Source organism: Thunnus thynnus, chromosome 21 (assembly GCF_963924715.1).
Source record: "Thunnus thynnus chromosome 21, fThuThy2.1, whole genome shotgun sequence".
NCBI classification, from domain to species: Eukaryota; Metazoa; Chordata; class Actinopteri; order Scombriformes; family Scombridae; genus Thunnus; species Thunnus thynnus.
The window spans coordinates 27,003,635-27,026,136 of record NC_089537.1 but is presented as its reverse complement, the minus strand read 5'-3'; the positions used below and the strand labels follow the sequence as shown (position 1 = coordinate 27,026,136).

The window sequence follows — 22,502 nt, the reverse complement described above, 5'->3', positions numbered from 1 at the left end:
ACACAATTACTCATTGACTCATGAAACAGAAATGCTTCCATTTTATTAAATGTATCAATCCACACAGACTCTGAGACACATGCAAGTGACATGCATCTCACAGAGACCTCCCATGTTTTTTAAGCTCCCAGTCAATTTCTGTCGCATTTAGTGAAGCTAGTGAAGTAATCTGCACAGACAGCTGTTTAAATCACACAATATTCCACTGTATGTGTTTTGAACTATTAACAGTAAACACTGAATGATGAAGGCTCAAGGAGCTGTAAAGGAAAGGGGTGTGCTGGATTTATAACACAAGACAAAACAAGATCATCATTGTGAAACGGACACAATAATTGTTTTATCTCGTTTATCTTGTTTTCATAATTGTTGGAAGCCAAAATCGTAATTGAAAATAAAATTTGATTAATTGCCCAGCCCTATCACCTACTTATGAAAACCCAAGTCAGCACCTGTATTTTGAAGTAGTCACCTAATACACACGAGAAACCACCTAGTTCACCACAGCCACTGTTTAGTAGACCCTAGCAACCACTTAGGAACACCCTAGCAACCACTGACTACAGCCAGCAATCACATACAAACACCTTAGCAACCACATAGAAATGCCTTGGCAACCATCTGATACACCCTAGAAACACCCTAAGAATTTTCTGTCCATTTTGAGCAGGAAAGTGGGGAAATCACTGCTGGTTCTGTTTAGCTGGAAATTTAACTCAGCTTCAAATCAGGCCAAATTTACAATAACCTGAGACTGGTTATGTTTCAAGAGTGTAATGGCTTATGTGATGTGAGGATAAATCTGGACTTATTAAATGCTTCAATAGTTTTGAAAAAGTTGTGTTTTAAAAAATTATTATTTTGGCATTTCTGCTTTATTTGATAATGATAGCAGAGAGAGACAGGAAAGGCAGGTAAGACAGAGGGGATGACATGCAGCAAACGGCTTGGAACCAAACCAAGCCATATCCTTTGAGTGGAGAAACTCATGGAATAACCAGCCTTTTGTGGCAGCTTCCTGGAGTTTCCACTCTCGACGGAACTGGGTTGGACAGCTTGGTGAGCAGCAGAAAAGGTTTTTCAGCCACTGTGTATTTGGACACTCATTGAATTGCTGGCATTTTTTTTTTTCATCAACAGTAATTTGGTGTAAAGTTATTAAGCATCCTTCAATATTTAGAACAGTTAGTTAAGTTTTTATTCTCCCAAACATTAAATGTGCTTTTTTGTCAGTTTCCTTATCCATTCTCTTTTTCTGCACACACTTGCATACAAAACTGGTTTTATCTTAGTCCCTTAACCTGGTAATGGAAATCATATTTCTTATTTACATGGCATTTCAGAAATTGTGGGATTTAAACAGACTATTAAAGTGCATGTAAAGGCACTGAATGCAACACTTAAGTGTAACAACATGGTAATACATACATTAATTTTTCTATAAATGTAGAAGTGTGTGCATGGCTGCCATTCAAATGGAAACATTGTTTGGAAATTGAATCTTTAGTATGGTAATTGCCTGAAATATGAGAAGCTGTCTAGGCCAAAATTAAGAACAATAAGAAGTGTTTATTTGTAAAATGTGAACACTTTTAGTAGTAAGTCCACACTAAATCATAAATGGCAAAAAGTTTCTGCTGCACTGCTCCCTTGAAGCTTGTTGAAACTTTCAAGCATATTGCTGCTTTAAAGGACTTAAAGCTTAAAAGGAACCCCAACTGTGAGGATTTGTATTTAGTCGACCACAGCTGCTAAAAGAGCTAACAGGTGCTGCAGGTGTGAACTGAAGACTAAAGCCAAATGCCGTGCCTACCATTTTCTTCCGCAAGGAGTCTTATGTTAAATGCCCTCTGATAGCGAGTGAAAGCCGCTGTAAGAAACATCAAAGACAGGAGACACTGGATGCTTTCCTGTTAGGATGTAACGTTAATGTTAAACAACCCGCTCCTGCAGTTACAGGCTCTGAAGGTGAGCCAACGGACACGACCCTGATCATCAAGGAGGAACCTGACAGTCCACCTGTTGACTCACCAATCCATAAGTGTACAGTGTTCTCCAAGTAAGACCAATACAGCAACTCAGACAGATATAGTCATGTCTGATGCAGTGGTACAGTGGCCAGTGGATGTGCACTATCCAGTGAATACAGTCCATATTTATGCAGGTAAATATGAAATTGTGTTGGATGAACAAGTAGAGGAGGCAGTCAGTCCCAGGATCTGTTCCTCTCTGATGATGAACTTAGCGAGGAAAGTCAGCCACAGTAGAGACAATCTGATCCGGAATACAATGTAAGTTCATCTGAGCTCTCTCAAAGCACCCAGGAGTCACAAGCAACAACTGAACCCCTAAACATAGGCTTTTTTCTAGTGTTTGAGGAACAGTTAAAACAATTACTTTAGCATTGTTTAAAGTGTGGTTCCATGATTGTCATGGAAGATATGAGGGAGCTGCAAAATGAGGTATCACAGTTGACACTAGAGCTCACATGTGCTAACGGCTGTAGTTACAGATGGCAGTCTCAGCCTATTCTGAGTGGGACCAAAGGGGCAGGAAACTTACGCCTGGGACACACAGCCTGCATGAGGAGCCTGTGTGCATCGCGGAACCTCTTGCTTTTCATTTTGATGCCCATGTTAACAGATTAGATCAGACAGATCTGCAGCGTGTCATCTAGAGATTCAAGGTCTCACCTATTTTTTTGGCGTGATGTGCGCGTTTCTTAGCAAAAATAGACAGAGAAAATGATCAGTTGACAGTCATATTGACATCACACCAGCAACATCACACCTTTCACTGTAGTTTCAATGTCTATATCTGTAGAATATGTCACAGACATGAAGTGTCACCACTGTGGGTCAGCCTCACTTGGAGCGGTAACAGCAGGGTTAAACTGGCGAAATGATTAATGTAATGAATAGAAAAAACACATTTTGTGTGAGGAGTGTATATGGCTGACACAGAAGTAGCCCCAATCAGACCCCACCATGCCTGTCAGAAAGAAAGCCGACATCACCTTACATATTATTTATTTATTTTAACAATTGAGCACACACTTCTTAATCTTTTTCTGACTGAACTAAATAGAAATGAAATTTATAATTATATGATATGAAACATGCTATTGTTGATGGCCATTATCAAAGCCAAACTCTATGTAGAAAGATAGAGCTGGCAGCAGAAGCACCTCAGCAGCAACGCTGTCTGTGTGGACGCTGCAAGCTTGTGAGACGCAGCAGATCAGCAATGCACACGCACTGCTGAGGTTCACGCAGGCTGGGTGTCTCAGGTGTTACTTTTGGCAGCATCAGTTTTCTTCAGTGGCATCCATTTTGCTAAATTTGAACAGTTCTGTATTAACATGAACCTCAAAACAATAAGCGAAGACACATACACAGCACTGAGGAAGAAGTTTGTGTGTCCTATTATTGAAAAAACATGGGCCAAAGAGGAGAGTGCAGTGTTAACAATCATGAAATCACGAGAAGTGGAAGTTGTGCTCTGTGGAGATGGCCGGTGCGACTCTCTGGGCCACTCAGCCAAATATGGTAAATGGAATGGTAAATGGACTGTACTTGTATTGCGCCTTTCCAGTCTTCCGACCACTCAAAGCTTTTACACTACGAATCACATTCACCCATTCACACACATTCATACGCTGAATGGTACAGGGGCTACCATGCAAGGTCCCAACCTGCCCAACCAAAAAGGAAATCTAATAAGACTGATTTGATTTATTGAACAGGATAGTGTGCAGTATTAAGCATAAATGATGCAGTGCACCAGAGTTAGCTTGAAGCTAATTTGCATCTGTAGTCCATTACAATCAAAACATACAACAGCATAGCAATCAATAATCATTCATGCAAATTCACACACTCATGGAGCAATTCGGGGTTAAGTATCTTGCCCAAGGACACATCGACATGCAGACTGGAGGAGCCAGGAATCAAACCACAGATCTTCCGATTAGTGGACGACCCGCTCTACCTCCTGAGCCACAGCCACCACAAAGCAGCCTCCGGATCGAAATAAAAGGAAGAAAGAAGGAATCAATCAATCAATCAATCAATTTTTATTTATATAGCGCCAAATCAAAACAAAAGTCATCTCAGGGCACTTTTCACATACAGCAGGTCAAGACCGTACTCTTGATTTACAGAGACCCAACAATTCCCCCATGAGCAAGCACTTGGCGACAGCGGTAAGGGGGGGGGGGGGGGGGGGGGGGCAGAATAACAACAATCATAACAACAATCATAACAATAATGACAATGACAGAGCAGCAGCCAGGGAAGGATGCCAACAGGACAGTGAAGGACCACGAAGGCGGTTTCCTGTGAGATAAGAAAGCACAAAAAAACTTTGGGGAAGAAGCAAAGTTAGTGACATGCATTGATGTTACATGAATGCATACAGATGGAGAGGAGGAGGAGGAGAGAGGAGCTCAGTGCATCATGGGAAGTCCCCCAGCAGTCTAGGCCTATAGCAGCATAACTAATAGCTGATCCAAGGTGAGCCTGGTCAGCCCTAACTATAAGCTTGATCAAAAAGGAAAGTTTTAAGCCTACTCTTAAACATAGAGAGGGTGTCTGCACCCCGGACCGAATCTGGAAGATGGTTCCACAGGAGAGGAGCCTGATAGCTGAAGGCTCTGCCTCCCATTCTACTTTTAAAGACTGTAGGAACCACCAGTAAGCCTGCATTCTGGGAGCGCAGTGTTCTAGTGGGATAATACGGTACTATGAGCTCTTCAAGATATGATGGTGCGTGACCATTAGGGGCTTTGTAAGTTAGGAGAAGGATTTTAAATTCTATTCTAGATTTTACAGGCAGCCAATGTAGCGAAGCTAAAATGGGAGCAATGTGATCTCTTTTTCTAGTTTTAGTCAGTACACGTGCAGCTGCATTCTGGACCAGCTGGAGAGTCTGATAATAAGGAATTGCAATAATCCAGCCTAGAAGTAACAAATGCGTGGACTAGTTTTTCTGCATCTTTTTGGGACAGGATGTGCCTGATTTTTTCGATATTACATAAGTGAAAAAAGGCAGTCCTTGAGATTTGATTTATGTGGGAGTTAAAGGATCCTTTATCCTGATCAAAGATAACTCCTTATGGTGGTGCTGGAGGCCAGGGTAATGCCATCCAGAGTAGCTATATCATTAGATAATGTGTTTCTAAGGTGTTTAGGGCCAAGCACAATAATTTCAGTTTTATCTGAGTTTAGTAGAAGAAAATTGCAGGTCATCCAGGTCTTTATGTCGTTAAAGCATGCTTGGAGTTTGTTTAAGTGATTGGTTTCATCTGGCTTCATTGATAAATATAATTGGGTATCATCTGCATAACAATGAAAATTTATGGAGTATTTCCAAATAATATTACCTAAAGGAAGCATATACAAGGTGAATAGAATTGGTCCAAGTACAGAACCTTGTGGAACTCCGTGTCTAACCCTTGCCTTCACGGAGGATTCATCATTAACATGTACAAACTGAAATTGGTCTGATAAATAGGACTTAAACCAGCTTAATGCAGTTCCTTTAATGCCAATTAAATGTTCCAGTCTCTGCAAAAGGATTTGATGGTCAATTGTGTCGAATGCGGCACTAAGAAGTATAGAGACAAATCCTTTGTCCGATGCAATAAGGAGGTCATTTGTGACTTTCACCAGTGCTGTCTCTGTGCTATGATGCGCTCTAAATCCTGACTAAAAATCCTCAAATAAACTATTGTTCTGTAGAAAGTCACATAACTGATTAGAGACTGCTTTCTGAAGGATCTTAGAGAGAAATGGAAGGTTAGATATAGGTCTATATTTGGCTAAAATGCCTGAATCAAGAGTAGGCTTCTTAAGAAGAGGTTTAATTACAGCTACTTTAAAGGACTGTGGTACATAGCCTGTTACTGAAGACAGATTGATCATATCTAGTAAAGAAGTGCTAACTAAGGGTAAAGCTTCCTTAAGCAACCTAGTTGGGATGGGGTCTAAGAGACAGGTTGATGGTTTAGCTGAACAAATCATTGAAGTTAGTTCAGAAAAGTTGACTGGAGAAAAACAGTCCAAATATATGTCAGGATTTACAGCTGTTTCTAAGGTGCCTGTGTTTGGGGAGAGAACGGTGCCTGTTGAGGGCAGGAGGTGGTTAATTTTGTCTCTAATAGTTAGAATTGTGTCATTAAAGAAGCTCATCAAGTCATTACTACTGAGAGTTATAGGAATACATGGATCAATAGAGTTATGACTCTTTGCCAGCCTGGCCAAAGTGCTGAAAAGGAGCCTAGGGCTGTTTTTATTCTCCTCTATTAATGCTGAGTAATAGGCGGCTCTGGCATTACAGAGGGCCTTCCTATATGTTTTAAGACTATCTTGCCAGACTTCTTCTTCTTCCATTTTGGTGGAACACCAAATGAATGAATGAAAATGAATGAAGAGTACAGATTTTGTTAATGATCACAGGCATACTTTACAGAGCTCATGGTGAGTCAAATTAACATGCTCACCATGGCAAATAATGATGTTTAGGATAAAGAAATATTATCTTTGGATACTATTTGGAGACCAACAGCAAATAAACGAATGCGCACAAGTATTCTCTGAAGTGTGCTCTTTCATTTGGTAGAGGCGTTTCTTCATCAAAGGTCATACAACGTAAATACTTTGGGTTTTGGTGTGCTTCTCCATGCATCTCCCATAGGCTTCAATAGAACTGGCACCAAAGTCTGGCACAAAGCAGAGCATTAGAATGTTGGTATTATGACATAATGACCCTTCCTTCTTTTATAGTTTCCTTGCTCTGAACTGGCCAGAGTGAATCCTCAATGCATTCTGTCGCTAAGAAAACCATAAGAACACATTCTACAACAGATTAATGTCTCAGTGTTTGTATGTAAAATATATCAGTAGGTTGCCTACATGCCACCTTAATATTTACTCTGTGTAATAGTAACTGTCATGCTTAAACCGGCAATAACACATTTTTTTGGCCACTTGGGGACAGTGGAAACAAGTTGTGAACATTGATATATCATTCATTTATGGCGAACAGGAAGTAGCCTACAATAAAGGAGGAAGCAGCCTACAATAAAAGCTGGTGGATCGGGGGTGAGCATCCTTTAGACCTGGTGTGTCTCAAGGGTTCCTTTAACATTCATAGTCAGTGTTAAGTGCTGATAAGAAACAAAGCATTGTAGGAGAACTATGGCAGATACTAAAGGAGATGAGAGTGTGAGATATGCTGGAACAAGAACAAATAATCTTAAAATCGGCATAGCAGAGACTGAAAAAACAGCTGTGACTCATAGGTGGACAAAGCAAGTGTATGTCAAGCATGCCAAACTTCTGAAGGCAGCAACAAAGACATTGATTTGTAAATGATGTAAGAACCAGTGGTGTAACTACCATAACAACCCAGTCGCCAGAGGAAAACATTGGCATTGAACATTTCTGCAAACCACAGAAATGTTGAATATATACGTTTCAACACGTGAATTACATATCATATCAACATTTCTACGTAGTGTATTAACATTTCTACCCATTGAATAATGATGTTTTATGGTGTGACAATGGTGTGGTTTAGGTCTGGTTAGGTTTAGGCACAAAGACCACTTGGTTAGGGTTAGGGAAAGACCAGGGTTTGGGTTAAAATAAAAATAAAAATAAAAATAAAAACGATGATTGCCGATGTCTCACTAAAAAAAGCCGGTTTTCTCATCAGAAAACGGCTGCAAATGTCCTGACGTCTCGCTAAAAACACCTGCTTTTGTCGGTTGAAATGGGAAGCGGACATTAGTTGCGGTTGCAAGGTGGTCTTGAACCGCGTTCTCTGCTGATTTCCAAGAAACTTACTAACCATCCACCTACCCCTCCTTCTCCTATATAGGAAAGATCAACTCATATAGATCACATGTGAATTACGTCACTTTAGAAATGTTGAGATGATACGTATTTTGGAAATGTTGATATAATACGTTTTGTTGAAATGTTGAGATGATATGTTTTGTTGACATTTTGATGATACGTATTGTTTAAATGTTAATATGCTACGTTTTGTAGAAATGTTGATATGATACATTTTGTTGAAATGTTAATATGCTTCGTATTTCACGTGTTGAAATGTAGATGTTCAACGTGTCTGTGGTTTGCAGAAATGTACAGTGCCAATGTTTTATTCTGGCGACCAGGCTGACCATAAATGCATATAATACAGCTGCATTGGGGCCCGTAACGGATGAGCCCTTGTTTATCAGTTAATTTTATCTTGCCACTATCATATCAAGAGTATCTAAATTAAGTTTAACTAAGGATTAATGGATGATTTGAAGTTCAAAAATGTGTAAATGTGCCCGCACGGAATTCTGGGTCATGGACATGCATATAACTGCGTGGCAAAATCCACAAATAAGAAAGACAGCAAGACGGTAACTGAGAAACGGTGCAGTACAAACAGAAAAGCAGGTTTAAGAAGAGAAAACTGAAAGAAGCAGCCAAAAGAGACAAGGCAAAACTGCCAAAAATAGTCAATTTTTTAGAAAGAAGGACGACAACCAGATAACTGCAGCATCAAGCAGTAACAGCAGCATAGAGCCGAAGAAGACACCTCTAGTACTAATGCTAGCACCAGCATGCCATCTAGAGATGGTGAAAACAAGGTGGAAGAGGACATGTCGGAGCCGCTGGAGCCACTACAGCCGCTGGAGCTGCCAGAGCCTATTGCTACATCTGCCGCCATCTCATCTCTGCATGAGTATCCCATGGACAGGGGACATTTTCCTGAGAATGTAGACGCAAATGTCAAATATTATATTGTGTCTAAGGGGCTATGCATACCCCTGGGCTCTTTCCAACGGGATCCAACACAGGGCAACTGCTGCTTTTCCACTGCCTACCACACCAGCAAAACCAAATCTGGATTGGAGATACCACGGACATGGCTATGCTACTTGCCCAAGCTAGATGTAGCATATTTCGAGACATGTGAGCTTATGAACGTTTAGCAAACGCAGAGTCCTATTTTCACGTGACTGTGTTGACATAGTGATCTTCCAGCTGACACAGAGATTCATAGGTTTTAGGACAACAGTGGACACATTCAAACTTATACAGCCTGAAATACTGTGCACTGCACCAGATGAACTTTTTGAGCAAGCACACAAGTTATGTCAGATTTAGAAAGATGACATAACCTTGGCATTTACGATGCAACTCCTGTCATTCCATGGGTGTTTAAGAGAAAGTATCTCAAAAGTGAAAACAATCCAAGAACTAACCAAGATGTTCATTGTAGACAACAACTACATCACTGCCAGCTTTGGGGAAGTCTGTACCATTTCATTGCTTTTCTTAATCCCAGTGACTGTAGCATCTGCCGAACGTTCCTTTTCCAAACTGAAGCCTATTAAATCTTACTTGAGGAGCTCAATGGACAGACCTGTTTATCTGGACTTGTCATGCTATCAATCAAAAATGTATGTGCCTGCCAGCTGGACCTAAAGGATTTAATAGACAACTTTGTACAGTGAAAGCCCGGAGAGTGTGCCTATGATGTAAGTAGAACTTATTTATTATTTATTTGACTAATAATCAACTGACACACTTGTGTTTTGTGTTTGTAAGGCCAATGTGCAGACATGAATAATGTTGTCAATGTGTGGGTGCGCTGTCACCGATACTGTCTTCATCTGCGTCAAGGTGCGCCATCACCGATAATGTCTTCATCTGTGTCAAGGTGCATCGCCACCGATTATGTTTTCATCTGTGTCAAGGTGCGCCATCACCAGTTATGTTTTCATCTGTTATGGTTCATCTGTTATGGTGCATTTCATTTAGGCATCAACTGTGCAATGCATTTTGCTGTTGCTGGCTGTTTTAAAGCTGCAAGCTTTCACTTTTTTGAGAGGGAAGGTGCTTAGGGACTCTGCTTTCCTGTAGAAACACCTGAGTGGAGTCTTCAGGTGCTGTCCAAGGTGCTGAAGTTATGAAAGTGCAGACACAGGTATCTGAAACACAGACACTATAACTGCCACTGTGGACCACAAGTGATGCATATTTATGAAATTCTTTCAAAATTATTCTAACTAAATCTTAATACAGGAACGAGGCTGCTTTTGTATTGGATCAATCTGTACGGAAGGGAAAGGGGATTAGAAGAGGCAGAAGGAAGGCAGACCACAGACTGAATAGCAAGCAGAACATTATGATGCATTGTGATGGGCATGGCCCACTCTGACCACCTTGCACTGGGGCCCAGAGCTGACTTATTGACTCATCGTCATTGTGTAGACATGCCTCAGGCCCAACAGGCTGATTAAGGTCTGAGACCTTGTAAAAAGAATCTTAGACTTTTGCACATACCACAATGATGTTTTTATTTTTTTTATTTTGGTTCAATTTATGACGTAAAAAGTAACTATGCATTAATGTTTGCAGAAAATATTGTGTATTTTTCCATATCCTAGAGAGGCTGTGTTTACATCTTTTCAATTAAAAAGTCACCGAAATATGTCAAGGGGTGCCCAAACTTTTGCATACAACTGTATATTACTGTAGTCATACTTAATTATTTACATTTCATGCTACTTTATTTGGGGGGAAATATTGTACTTTTAATTTCACTATGTTTATTTGACACAGTTACTGGTTACTTTTCAGATTAAGATATTAAATATAACAAATCAATGCATTGTTCTCTACAGATTATTTGTGTGGTCTATTACACCAGCAAACTGTGAAAATGTCCATCATGGTTATCAACATTTATCCATTTGGTTCTCAAAATGAGGACTATGAAAACAAAAAATATTCACATTCAGTACATTGGAACCAGTGAAGTTTGCTTAAAGAAAATAGCTTAAACAAGGATTTGATCATCAAAATTGTTTAACAGCTGATGTACATGTATATGACTGATTTGTGTGTGTGTGTGTGTGTTTGTGTGTGTGTGTGTGTGTGGTGTGTGTGTGTGTGTGTGTGTGGGTGGGGGGGGGGGGGGTGTTGTACACATGCATGTCTACACAGTGTCAACAGTATTAGTGGCAGTGATGGAAAGCATTCCAGTATGAAGAGTACAGGTTCAGAGGGCAGCTACTCTCTGACCACAGTGGACTTCAAGACCTTCAGGGTCTCATGGAACCAAGAGATTCATCACAACCGGGAGATGTGGAAGGCCCAGGCAGCCAAAGGTATACAGACCTCTGACTATATGTCACTCACATAAGTCAACCTTTAAAAGTCTGTTTATGGCATCATAATAGATTCTTAATGTTGAGCTTACAGTTGCCAGCCTCACACACACATAGAGGTACGTTGAACATAGTTACAGTGTGACGCTAGCAGTTGAAAAGATGTTGATGTTGCAAATAAGCATGTCAAGCATACAAAAGGATAAGTGACCGGTCGGAGAAAAATCATTGATTTTCTTGCGGGTGCTGACAGTTACACATTAACCACTATCAACATTCTCCACCGGCATCAGAATCATGTAAACTAAACCAAGCAGTTCTTGGGGTATCTCCATAGCTGCCATTAGCCCTTTGAGGCTAGCTATGGCAAATTCAGCCCACCATGTGGCAGCATCAGGATAAAGCATCAGGATATATCGCTGACCTATTTTCCAGAAAAGCAGCCCCTTATCACATTCATTCTCTCCCACACATTAATGTGTACTATGTCAAGTCATAAATGTCAAATGAAGTAATATTAAAAAGAATTTTACTGTTGTATTGTCCATGTAAATTTGCATTATTAATGCACTGTATGTATTTCTAAATGGCGTGTGTGTGCTGGTAGACCTTAAGGAAAAGGCCAAGACAGAGGCAGAGGAGGGTGGCCAGGAAGAGAAGGAGGCGAAAGAGAAGAAAGAGTCTGGGAGAACTGATGACCACCCCAACACAGGACAGGAGGAGATAAAAACAGATGTGGAGGGACAGGAGGAGGTAGAGAACAGGCAGCAACAGGTGGAGCAACAGCCTAAAAAGGAAGAAGGAGACAATAATCCAGGAGGGGCTGCAGGCTCAGGCCCAAATTTCATTGATAATAAGAAGCCTGAGAACCACACAGATGAACAACAGCAGCAGCAGCATCAGAATGGTATGCAGCCCAACAACTTTAAAGGATAGGTTCACAATTTTTCAAATCTGTTTTAAAACAACAGTCAGGTGTCCATATGAACACTGAAAGAGGTTTTCCTCACTGTAATCATTCCTCCTTTTCATACTAGCTTTTCAAAGAGCCCCTTCAAATGTGCTTTAGATGTAAGTGATGGGGGCCAAAATCCATATTGTGTCCACACAGTCATTTTGTGGAAAAATGCAGTTAAAGCCATAGTATGAGTATAAGTAGAAGTATTCTGCATTAAAATGTCCAAAAACAACTAGACCGATATATATTTTGTTGAGTTGTGCATTTACATTATCCCAAATGTTTCCAACATTTGCAAACTCAAAGAAATCGGTAATTTTAATTAAAGATATGGTCCGTTTCATTTGGCTGCCTGTCAATGGTGTCATACCCCCTATATGGGGGTATGCAATATACCAGTATTGACAATAACCATGTTATTTAAAAAATGAAATATTGATATCATGTCAATAAAAGACATATGTTAATATTGTGTAAATAATCCAGCGCCTCTTAAAACCCTTTAACATCCAATGGCCCATCCGTGGGCCATCACACTGTTAAGTGCACAACTATGCTATGTACACAACTCCTGTCTTTAAGTGGGTACTCCTGCGACACATCTTTGGAAAGCTAAGATTCTTGTGATTCCGTTGATGCAAACCATTTCAAGATACAATCACAACAGCAGGTTCAATCAATGCCTCTGTCAGACCACCAACAAATGAACAAACAATTACAAATTCACACTACTCACCCATGAAGCCTCATATTACTCCACTGACTGACACAACTGTGACAAAAGTGTCTTGTTACACTGGCAAAGGTCAATTTGATCCAGTCCAGTAAAATATTTATTCCAAAACACATCATTACATCAATAAATATCCACGAACAGCTTTATATGCAGAAAGTTTAGTGTCAATGGGGGAACAAAGCACTAAAATGTGTTTATGCCTCAGTTACTCTGAAGCAGGGATTTCAGATCAGTGTCGGTGTCTACACATCGGATCACATTGGTGTCTCTAAATGGCTTTTTTTGGAATGCCTAGACATACCCTCAGAAGAACATATATAATATTAATTTTCTGTAGTATTGTTATTTAATTTAAACTTGGACTAGGTAAGGCTCCATGCTGTGGTCCGATTGTGTTTTCCAGCTAATAAGTTACAGCTATAGGTAACTGTTTGAAAAAAATATTCAGGCGGAAATAAAAACTTTATACTTCTGTGTTCAAATTTCTTTCAAACTTTGTACAGTTATGGTTACCGACTCTCTCTCCACCTCCCTACACTCGTATTTTGAGTGTAATTCATTTGCCAGAAAAGAGGCAAAACACACTATAAACAAAGTTAAAGATGATTTGACTGATAACCTTTTTTCAAAAATGTTCTATAGATATCGCGATAATATAGTTATCGTGAATCCTTTTTACCATGATAATCACGTTGTGAAAATCTGATACAGTGACAGCCCTACACCTGGTACTAAAATGCATTGTTGTTTTCTCAATTGTGATCGGATCTCAACATGAAAATTAGCTAGGCTGACCTGGCAGACTTGTCAACAAACATGGCAAGCCCCAGGTCGAGGAAACTACTGCTACAGACGTCATTCATTTCTAAATCACTTTTTGTGATTGAAGACTCTGCAGCTACTTGTAGTTTTTGTGGGGTTTGCCTTAGCTGACAGGAAGAGGTGGAGCTCGGTGACCTTTCAACTTAATGGGCTGATTGGGGTGCACCGGGTACCCTTATTTAACAACTAATCTTTATCTTAAGGATTGAGTCCACAATCAGGCCAAGTAGTGACTGATTACCAATATATGCCAGCAGAAAACATACTGATAATATGAATAAAGATAATGATAATATGATAACTTTATATCACACACACACCACATAAATGCTGTGATAGAAGTCCTTGCAGTGCAACAAAGACATGACTCTTGCTAACGTTATATGGACTGATCTATCAAGTAAGTAAGTAAGTAGCCCTGTTCCATATCTGTTAAGTCCTGGATAGCAGCTCAGTAACTCGTACCAACTAAATGTTACAAGTTGACATCAAGCATTTATCAGCCAACATCACACACACAGACAAGATTTTTGAACCTCTGCCCACTGATGAAACAAACCCTTTTAACAATCACAATGAATCAGCAAGCAGCTGCTTAATATATCAAAAGTATTTTACCATATAAACTACCATTAAAAACACAACCCTACTTAATAAATTAAAACAGTCTCACCAGTTTGCCTTGATGTGAGAGGAGCAGATGACAAAAAGTTCACAAATGCTCTTTCTAATGCTTAATTCATAAATAACAGTAATGTACAAATCTTTTACGAGTTGTCCAGATCTCTTCCATTCTTCACTAGTTGTTACTAACCAGTTAGCATTAGCAACAATAAATCAATACTCACAGTCACTTTCCTCAGTTGAAACCATTCACTGTATATAAAAATGGACGTCGTGACAGCTCCCCAAAAGTGAAGCCAAAACATCTTGATCGCTCCCTGGTGGCTGGCTGCAGTATAGGACATAAATTCCGCCCCCTCCATGTTAGTGGATGGCACATGCGCCAAACTAAAATACTAAAGTACATGTCAAATAAAATTTTTCAAAAAGATGTTTTCTGTCATTTTAGGTTGCTTTTATCACGCTGATGTATGTCCAAGTGCTCATTTTTCTGATTTTTTTAAAATTTAATTTTTTTTATTAATTACTTATTGACTATATAAAAAGGGGGTGTAATGTCATGATTGAAAGCTGTGACAGTCGCTCTCAAACCTGCGTCTGATGGTGGGATGGCTCAGGGGGCATGTCCTTTGGGCCGTCATCTTGCCTCCTGACTCTACTGTGCAGACTCTGGCTCCAAATGATATCACACAAGCAAGATGGCAGCTCCCAGAAACAAGATATTTTGGCTTCACTTTTGCATAGTGGTAGGAAGTGCAGGCACGTCATCCATCTTTATATACAGTCAATGGTTGAAACCAAGCAGCAACTACCACTACTGAAGCCATGGTGGAAGTATCTTAAAGTGACAGCCACTAGCTGCTCCAACTGACTCCTATTCAAAAAGTCTCATCTTCTCTCCAGAAATACTAAGGCAGTTTTTTCAATGAGTCATTATAGTTTCAAACATTGAAACATTGAAACATTGCTGGTGGTAATTTTGGAAATTATTGCTCCATTAATAAGATTTGAAGACTTTTGAATTTGCAAACAAAAGTTTTTGATGTGCATTTTAATCACAAATTTATTGTGCTCGCAATAAAACATTTTTTGATTGCAGTGTCAATAGTTTTGCTCTCACATCTATTTTTTGATTGCAAACCTGTTTGCCTTCTGTTTGATTGCATAATAAAGACACAAAAGTAACTCCATAATATTTCACCAAAAATCAGAGATTAGAGAAAAAAGTCCAAAAACTGAAAAAACATTTGTGTATCAGAACTTTGTTTTTTCTTCTTTCCTCTCCCATTAATCATCTCACCACCCCTCAGATTTATCTGGTGACCCTTCGGAGGGGCCCAACTCCTATGTTGGGAACCAGTAACATGCTGCTTACACAGTGATGCTTCATATTAATAATCTAATGATGTCATATATAATAATATATCAGTCATAGTGAATAAACCACTACTTTTCTGCAATACTTTAACTACATCAAGCTGATAACAACTAATACATAAGTAGGATTTTTCATGCAAGACTTCTGCTTGGTATTTTTACATAAGTGAAGGATCTGAATACATTTTCCACTACTGATACTCAAACAGCCAAGCTCGATCAAAAGAGAAGAAACTTTCAAGAATCATGTGAGGAAAATAAGGTGTCTCACAATTTAATACCAGATTGCAAGAAGCTGTCAGTTAAGAGATTGTGATTCCATGCTAATTCAGATTTTACTTTCTCTGCAGACCCTCAGCCTGACTGCCCTCGAATTCATTACTGCAAGAGACCTAGTTACTGTGCCAGCTCCTACCGGCTGGTCAGGTCAAAGGTCACAGAGATGCGGCCCATTGACGCTAGGGGGAAAGCCAGGAGACTGCAGCGTATCTCCCTGCGTCGCAGGAAGTGACTTCATAGTACAGAATGCGACATCCGTGTGATGTACTATTACTTGGTAACCAGTCTTTGTTTGTTCTGCTTCATGTTAAATTTGTATATGTCAGTGTTGCTGCATTATCATTACCCTATACTGGTGATGTCACTCCTCTTGTTCCACTGCCAAACCTTCCTTTGTATGGTAACTCTTCTTTTAAACCTCCTCTTAAACTTTTAGAAAAATACATTTTTATCAATAATTTCTTAATTGTCTTATTTGTTTAATATGTAAAAGTACATTGATAAAAGTGTTTAGCAATTTTATGGTTGTATACTTTATTGTGCCTGTTGGCCTCCCCATTCCCTCAACTGCTTGACCTCCTTCTCTCATGGCCAGCCATTTACATGTAGTTGCATTCATTATTTTACAGTTGATTCTCTGGTCTGTTTTTGCCTATTTGTTATATTTAGGGCTGGTATGGAATTTAAATACTTCTGTGGCTTAACGTTTCAGAAGTTTGGCTTCTTTTGTTAAGTGTAAGAGGGATTTTGAAGAAAGCATGTTTATATTTCTTGAAGTAAAAAAAAGTTTTAGTATCTGTACTGAAACTCAGGTATCATATCAGCACGAATGTCAAAACGTTTTGATATCCATCCCTAATTAAAGATCACAAAATAGTAGAGAAGAAACAAGAAAGTAGAGGTCACTTGATGTGGAGGAGGCTGGCACCCAATGGTACTCCTGTCTGTCGTCCACTTCTCTAAGTCAAAAGGAGATGGACATACACAGACAGTGTTAGTTATTTTCATTAAATTTTTGCTCCCAGGAGGATCAGTGAGGTCCAACACTGATGTTGGGTGATGTGGACTGGCTCAGGGTCGGTATTCCAGTTCATCCTAAAGGTGTTGGATGGGGATGTGGCCAGGGCTATAAGCAGCCCAGTCAAGGTCCTCCACACCAAACTAGGAGGAGAATTTCTTTGTGGACCTGGATTTGTGCACAGGGGCATTGTCATGTTGAAACAGAAAAGGGGCCTAAACCATAACACAAACTGTTGACACAAAGTTGGAAGAACACTATTGTCTAAAATATCACTGTATGCTGGAGCATGGGACCCAAATCAGGAAAAACAGACCCAGACCAAAAAGACACGAAAGGATGTGGACAGGGGCACTTTTTAGTTTACAACTGTTGAGTGTGGTACAAGTCAATTATTGCTACCATGTCAATGTCTAGAATGGACTACTTTCATAGACAGCACTGACCAAATCCTGTGTTTAAAACTTTGTGAATCCATCCATGTCATTTTTGTGTATGGCCTATAGTCATACAATGCCTTAAATATGTTCTAGGTATCATACGGCCTTTTAAGCAGTCTACACAGTATACAGGCTCAGTTTTTTGCAGCTAATTGTAAATTATGTGTGACCAGTGAACTAAAGTACCTGCTGTTGTCATAAAAATAGCCTGTTTTCTTTCTTTTTCTCTCACTGTTAGGAGAGTAGAAAATGAGCAGGGACACTGTGAAAATGAAATGTTTGGTAAAAGCAACATTTAATGAGGCTGTGCACATAAAACATTTACTGACAAGAAAAGTCAAATGAACAATCAACTTATTGGTGGCAAATCAGTGGCAAAAACAAACTCCACACTCTTTCTGACATTTTTAAAGGTATACTATGCAGGATTTGGTGGTTGGTGTTTGTAAACACACACCATTTAATGTTGGCCCCCCCTCCCCAGCTCAACTAGTAAGAAAGAGAGAGACAAGAGAGACTGCAGTGGTGGTCGAGCGAGCTGGAGAGTGAATGTAGAAAGCAAGCGGAGCTGGCAAGAGGAAAGCTGTGAATCAAATGAATAAAATGTTACAACGTACAACCATGAGTAACTATGGTGTCCTCTGTCACTTCGACCTTTGTTGCATAAGGGGACGTATTATGCTTTTCCTTATTTTCAGACATATATATGATGTCACAGGATGTTCATGTTAAAAGTGGCAACCGTGTCAAACAACGAGGTAAACATATGTAGAAGCAATCCCTGTGCACCAAAACCACCGGTGTTAGACTGCTCTGAACACATTGGGATCCCACTGAGCGTGTGTGTGCCACGTTCCGGCTTGGGCACGGCTGCTGGAGCTGATCGCAGCCACTCTAGTCAATGCTTGGGATCCCACCGGGTGCGCCGCAGCGCGTTTCAGAAGCGTCCCAGATGTGGCTCTCCGCTCTGCTGCTCTAAAGATACTCGTCCCTTCTATTTTTGATGGAGGCCGCGTCAAGCTGCACAGAGCAGATCGAGCTGGCCAGGAAGTCAGATGCAGAAACAGCATGAAGCATCTGGTCAATTTTCAAAATAAAATACCCTGTGCAAACTCCCAGATAAATAAAGAAACCATTTAACTACATAGCCTACTTAACCATTGTAGAAGAACAAAAATCAAAGAAATTTACCAAATCAACAAAATCTGAGCAAGTTAACAAAATTGGACAGTTTGGTTGCACTGCTACTGCAGTATATACAGTAGCCTAAAGGCGCTTTTTCAGCTTTGACTAGGGTGCCGTGATTGCTATAGTAGGAGTGCAACTGAATTTAAAAGGCGAATGGCTTCCCCGCAATCAAGACACCTCACTTCTGAAACGCTCTGACCCAGTGCAGTGTATGGAGCAAAACCGCGTCGGAGCTGGAATAATAGGTCCTCTTTAACAACTGAAAATTCTAAACTTGGTTTTGTTTGTTTTATATTTTGCCCTTATAAAAACTTACAAAACAAATTGAAAAGACCTGTAGGTTCTGTTGCTGTATGGAATGCTGATTTATATTTTATATATTATAATCAGAATATAGATTGTCAGAGAGCATGGATTAATGTTTCCCACAATTATAATAATCAATTACTGCACAGTAAGTCAATTCAAAGTTTTCCCAAACACCAAGAAAAGGACATACTGGACAGGACTATACCCTGTCTTCCACAAATCATGTTACTAAATGATTAATCAACACTAAACCCATTTGTACTCAAAAAGAGTCTTGTTTGCAGGAATAGCAGCTAAAAAAATCTGGTTATGAGATGGAGACCTCTTCATGAACAAGTTGGGTTACAATGTTTGCTTTTTGTTTGTTTGTGTTGTTATTTCAATATTGTAAAGACCAGGGATGGAGATGTTGTTACATCTTGTTTGCATTGTTTATGACATTGTATGCAAGTATTCAATTATGAAGTCTATGTTCTCTGTAATGAGTGCATCCATCCTCATTTGTGTTATGTCCCTGTATCATCACCAAGCTAAATGGGAAAATTAAATAGAAAACTGTTAACAATTTAAAATAAAAGTCAAATAAAGGTTTTAAGGCTTCTAATCCGTCACATCCTTCTCTTCATCCTCTAAGTAGACCATCTGCTTCTCTGTCTTCATCAGTCTCACTCCTAAAGACAAGGAAAACACAGATTGTCAGCTTTAAAATCAAGAAACTATTCCCCAGTGATGTTGGGTTGGAAGGGTGTCTTATCTTACAGGTGAATGTAGCAGAAGACATCTGAGGACAGTTTTATACAATTTGGGTTTATTTTCATAGCTTCAATGAGTTCCAACACATATAATAACATAAACTCACAATAGCTTAGATCTAGTATCACTGTGACTGTGAACTAAAACAACCTTAAGTGTTGCCATAGAGGAATAAACAGTCCTGGAGACAATATATAACCTTTGCCACAAAGTTCCAGGACAGATGCCTGTTAGAATATAAACATGAAAACCTGAATCTACAATTCAAAATGAACTTATCATTCTTAAATACACACCATTTGACTCTGACAGCCTTAGAACATTTATATTCTTAAGTTCTACTCATTTTAACAAATAATAACACAGTGATTACCCTTGTACCCTGTGTGTGTGTATGTGTATGCTGACCTGGTATATGTGGAGGGGAGTTGAGGACAGGTGTGTCCTTCCTCCGAGGTTTCTTCAGCTGGTTGTCCTCCTGGTGCTCAGCGCAGAGACCCTCCTCCTCCTCATCATCCCTCATCTCTGACTTCCTGTCCACCAGGCTCTCCAGCGCCTCCTGGTCTGTCATACAGCCAGACAAACTGTTACATTCTTGACCTAATTCACCATAACTGTCATCATAGAAGATGCATGTGAAGGCTTGATATGGGCATGACCTGACCTAGAACAACTAAAGCTGTTTCATTTACTGAGCTGGCATTTCTGCTCTTTTGCTGTTCTAAAACACAGGTCCAGGTGCTTAAAGACAGCGGAGCAGGGAAAAGAACTGGGTGTGAGTGGCACGGCTCATGGAATTGTAGCAGTGGGGGGAGTGTCAGCACCCTGTGGCTAGGTCAGCAAGTGCCCCAAAACAACACATGACAAGTGACAGTGACAGTGACAGTTGCATTAACCTAACCAGTAGGGTTAGGCATTGAGACCTCCTATCAGAAGGTCTCAATGAGTGAAGTTACGTCCACCTGCTACATGATGCACATTTCCTAATTTGGACATCACTCCTGGAGTTGGAGTTGAGGTAAAGCTGAACAACTCACACAAAGTGTTCCTAAGGGACTCTCCATAAACTGTTGTTCCCCTTCTCCTTTCCACAAAGTTAGGTGGTAAAAAATAGGCGATAAATGAAAAGTGCAAAGCTAGAATTCACCTTTGAAGTTCTCCCCTACATGTTACACGGTATGCTGTCTCTGTGTTATGGGTGTATAAATAGGTAGAGGTCTGCCTGCACCAAGGCAATGAGCTAAGTTTTAGCTCAGTAGTCAGCACAGTCGTCTACGATCTGGGAAACTCCAGTTTGAGACCCGGTGTGGGGACCTCCTTCATAAGATAGTTAATTCATGAACACTTATTGTAACACTTTAATTATCTAAAATTAAAGGCATAATAAAAACAAAAACAAGACTTTAAGCCTATTTCCATTTTTATTCGAATACAAATACAAATAATTTTGCTGCCTTAACAAATATAGATACAAATACAAATACTGGGCTCTCTGCACATCCCTACTAACTAGAACTTAATCATAGCTTTGTCAAATCATAAGGACACAAAGGATTTTGTTAACAATAAACTGATCAAAGTAATGATCATCGCTATAAATAAATGTAAACTGATGTGCTCCTTAAAGGGACGTATTATGCTTTTCCATATTTTCAGACATATATAATAATGTCACAATGTCAGATATTCATGTTAAAAGTGGCCGACCTGTCAAATAACAAGATAAATGTATGTAGCAGTAATCCCTGTGAGCAAAAAGCAGCAGCTTCAGACTGCTCTCAACACTCTGTTTCCAACGGTTTTTTCTACTTTCAGCCCGAGCTGATGTCAGTTCGTGATGGATTTCTTGATATGGATCTGCTAGGTGCACAGCGTGCGAGTTTGCTGCTCTGCTCCAGGAGTAGTTATGCCAAGCCACGATGCCATTGCACAGCACAGTAAAGTAAAATAAGTATTTTACCTGTTGGAGCTGTGCTGGTCATCTGCAGCTCTTTATAAAACATCTCACTGTGGCTGTTTCTGCTTATACTGTTCCTCCCTGCATTATTTCTAACTGATCCACTGAACAACTAGCTCAAATAGCTCCATATGTTGTTGTTTCGACCAGTTTTCTAATGAAGCTCCGCTAATTCAGTGAGGAAATGTTTTTACCTCCTGTAAATTCTTCACAATAAAAGTCTCCCATTAGTTATTCATTTAGCTGTTAATATGAAGCAGTAAAGCAGGAAATGTTTGGTTTGCAATGACGGTAAAGTTACACAACTCTGATACGTAAAGCTGGCCAATCAGAACAGAGTGGGCTCATCGGGAGGAGGGCCTTAAAGAGACAGGAGCTAAAACGGAGTGTAAAAAAAACTGTATATTGAGGGGCTACATAAAGGGCCAGTATCATAAATAAGAAGTTTTTTGAACTGTGAATCATGCAGAGCTAATCTAGTGGAGTCCAAAAATAGAAATTTAGAGCTGAAATGAGAATAATAGGCCCTCTTTAAATAACCTTTCTATCTTTCAATAGAAACTGACACAAACAATCTTAAATATTTTTTTTCAATAGCCTTATTTTATTATTCTTTACTGTGCTATTTAGTGCATTTTTTCTTTATCTGAAGCACAATGTAAGCTCTGTTTTAATTAAGGTGAAGTATTACTATCATCATTATTTAAAATTGTTTTGTGAAATTATTCCATATTGGACTGTAGGAAGATAAAGGGCAGAGCTCTTTGCTTACAGTGTTTGCTCTCCTGTGTCGTCAGTCGAGGTTCAGGCTCCAGGGTCGACCTCATACAGCCAGTCGTCATCTCTGAGGCCCTCTGGG

General features: G+C 39.7%; 2 protein-coding genes across 2 annotated transcripts in view; one reads left to right on the top strand and one right to left on the bottom strand.

Annotated features, from left to right (window-relative positions):
* pde1ca (phosphodiesterase 1C, calmodulin-dependent a) overlaps window positions 1-16,500 on the top strand; it is a 103,609-nt gene extending 87,109 nt beyond the window's left edge. The window contains exons 15-17 of the mRNA XM_067578392.1: window positions 11,019-11,182; window positions 11,790-12,089; window positions 16,050-16,500. Coding sequence (XP_067434493.1) covers window positions 11,019-11,182; window positions 11,790-12,089; window positions 16,050-16,210 — 625 coding nt within the window. The 3' untranslated portion in view covers window positions 16,211-16,500. The remainder of the gene's footprint in view (window positions 1-11,018; window positions 11,183-11,789; window positions 12,090-16,049) is intronic.
* Window positions 16,501-16,635: 135 nt separating this feature from the next.
* Window positions 16,636-22,502, bottom strand: ppp1r17 (protein phosphatase 1 regulatory subunit 17). The gene is made up of 3 exons (XM_067578393.1): window positions 22,416-22,502; window positions 20,095-20,250; window positions 16,636-19,604 (listed from the first exon to the last, which is right to left on the bottom strand). The coding sequence occupies exons 1-3, from the start codon at window positions 22,483-22,485 to the stop codon at window positions 19,534-19,536; spliced, it is 297 nt and encodes a 98-aa protein (XP_067434494.1). The 5' UTR covers window positions 22,486-22,502; the 3' UTR covers window positions 16,636-19,533.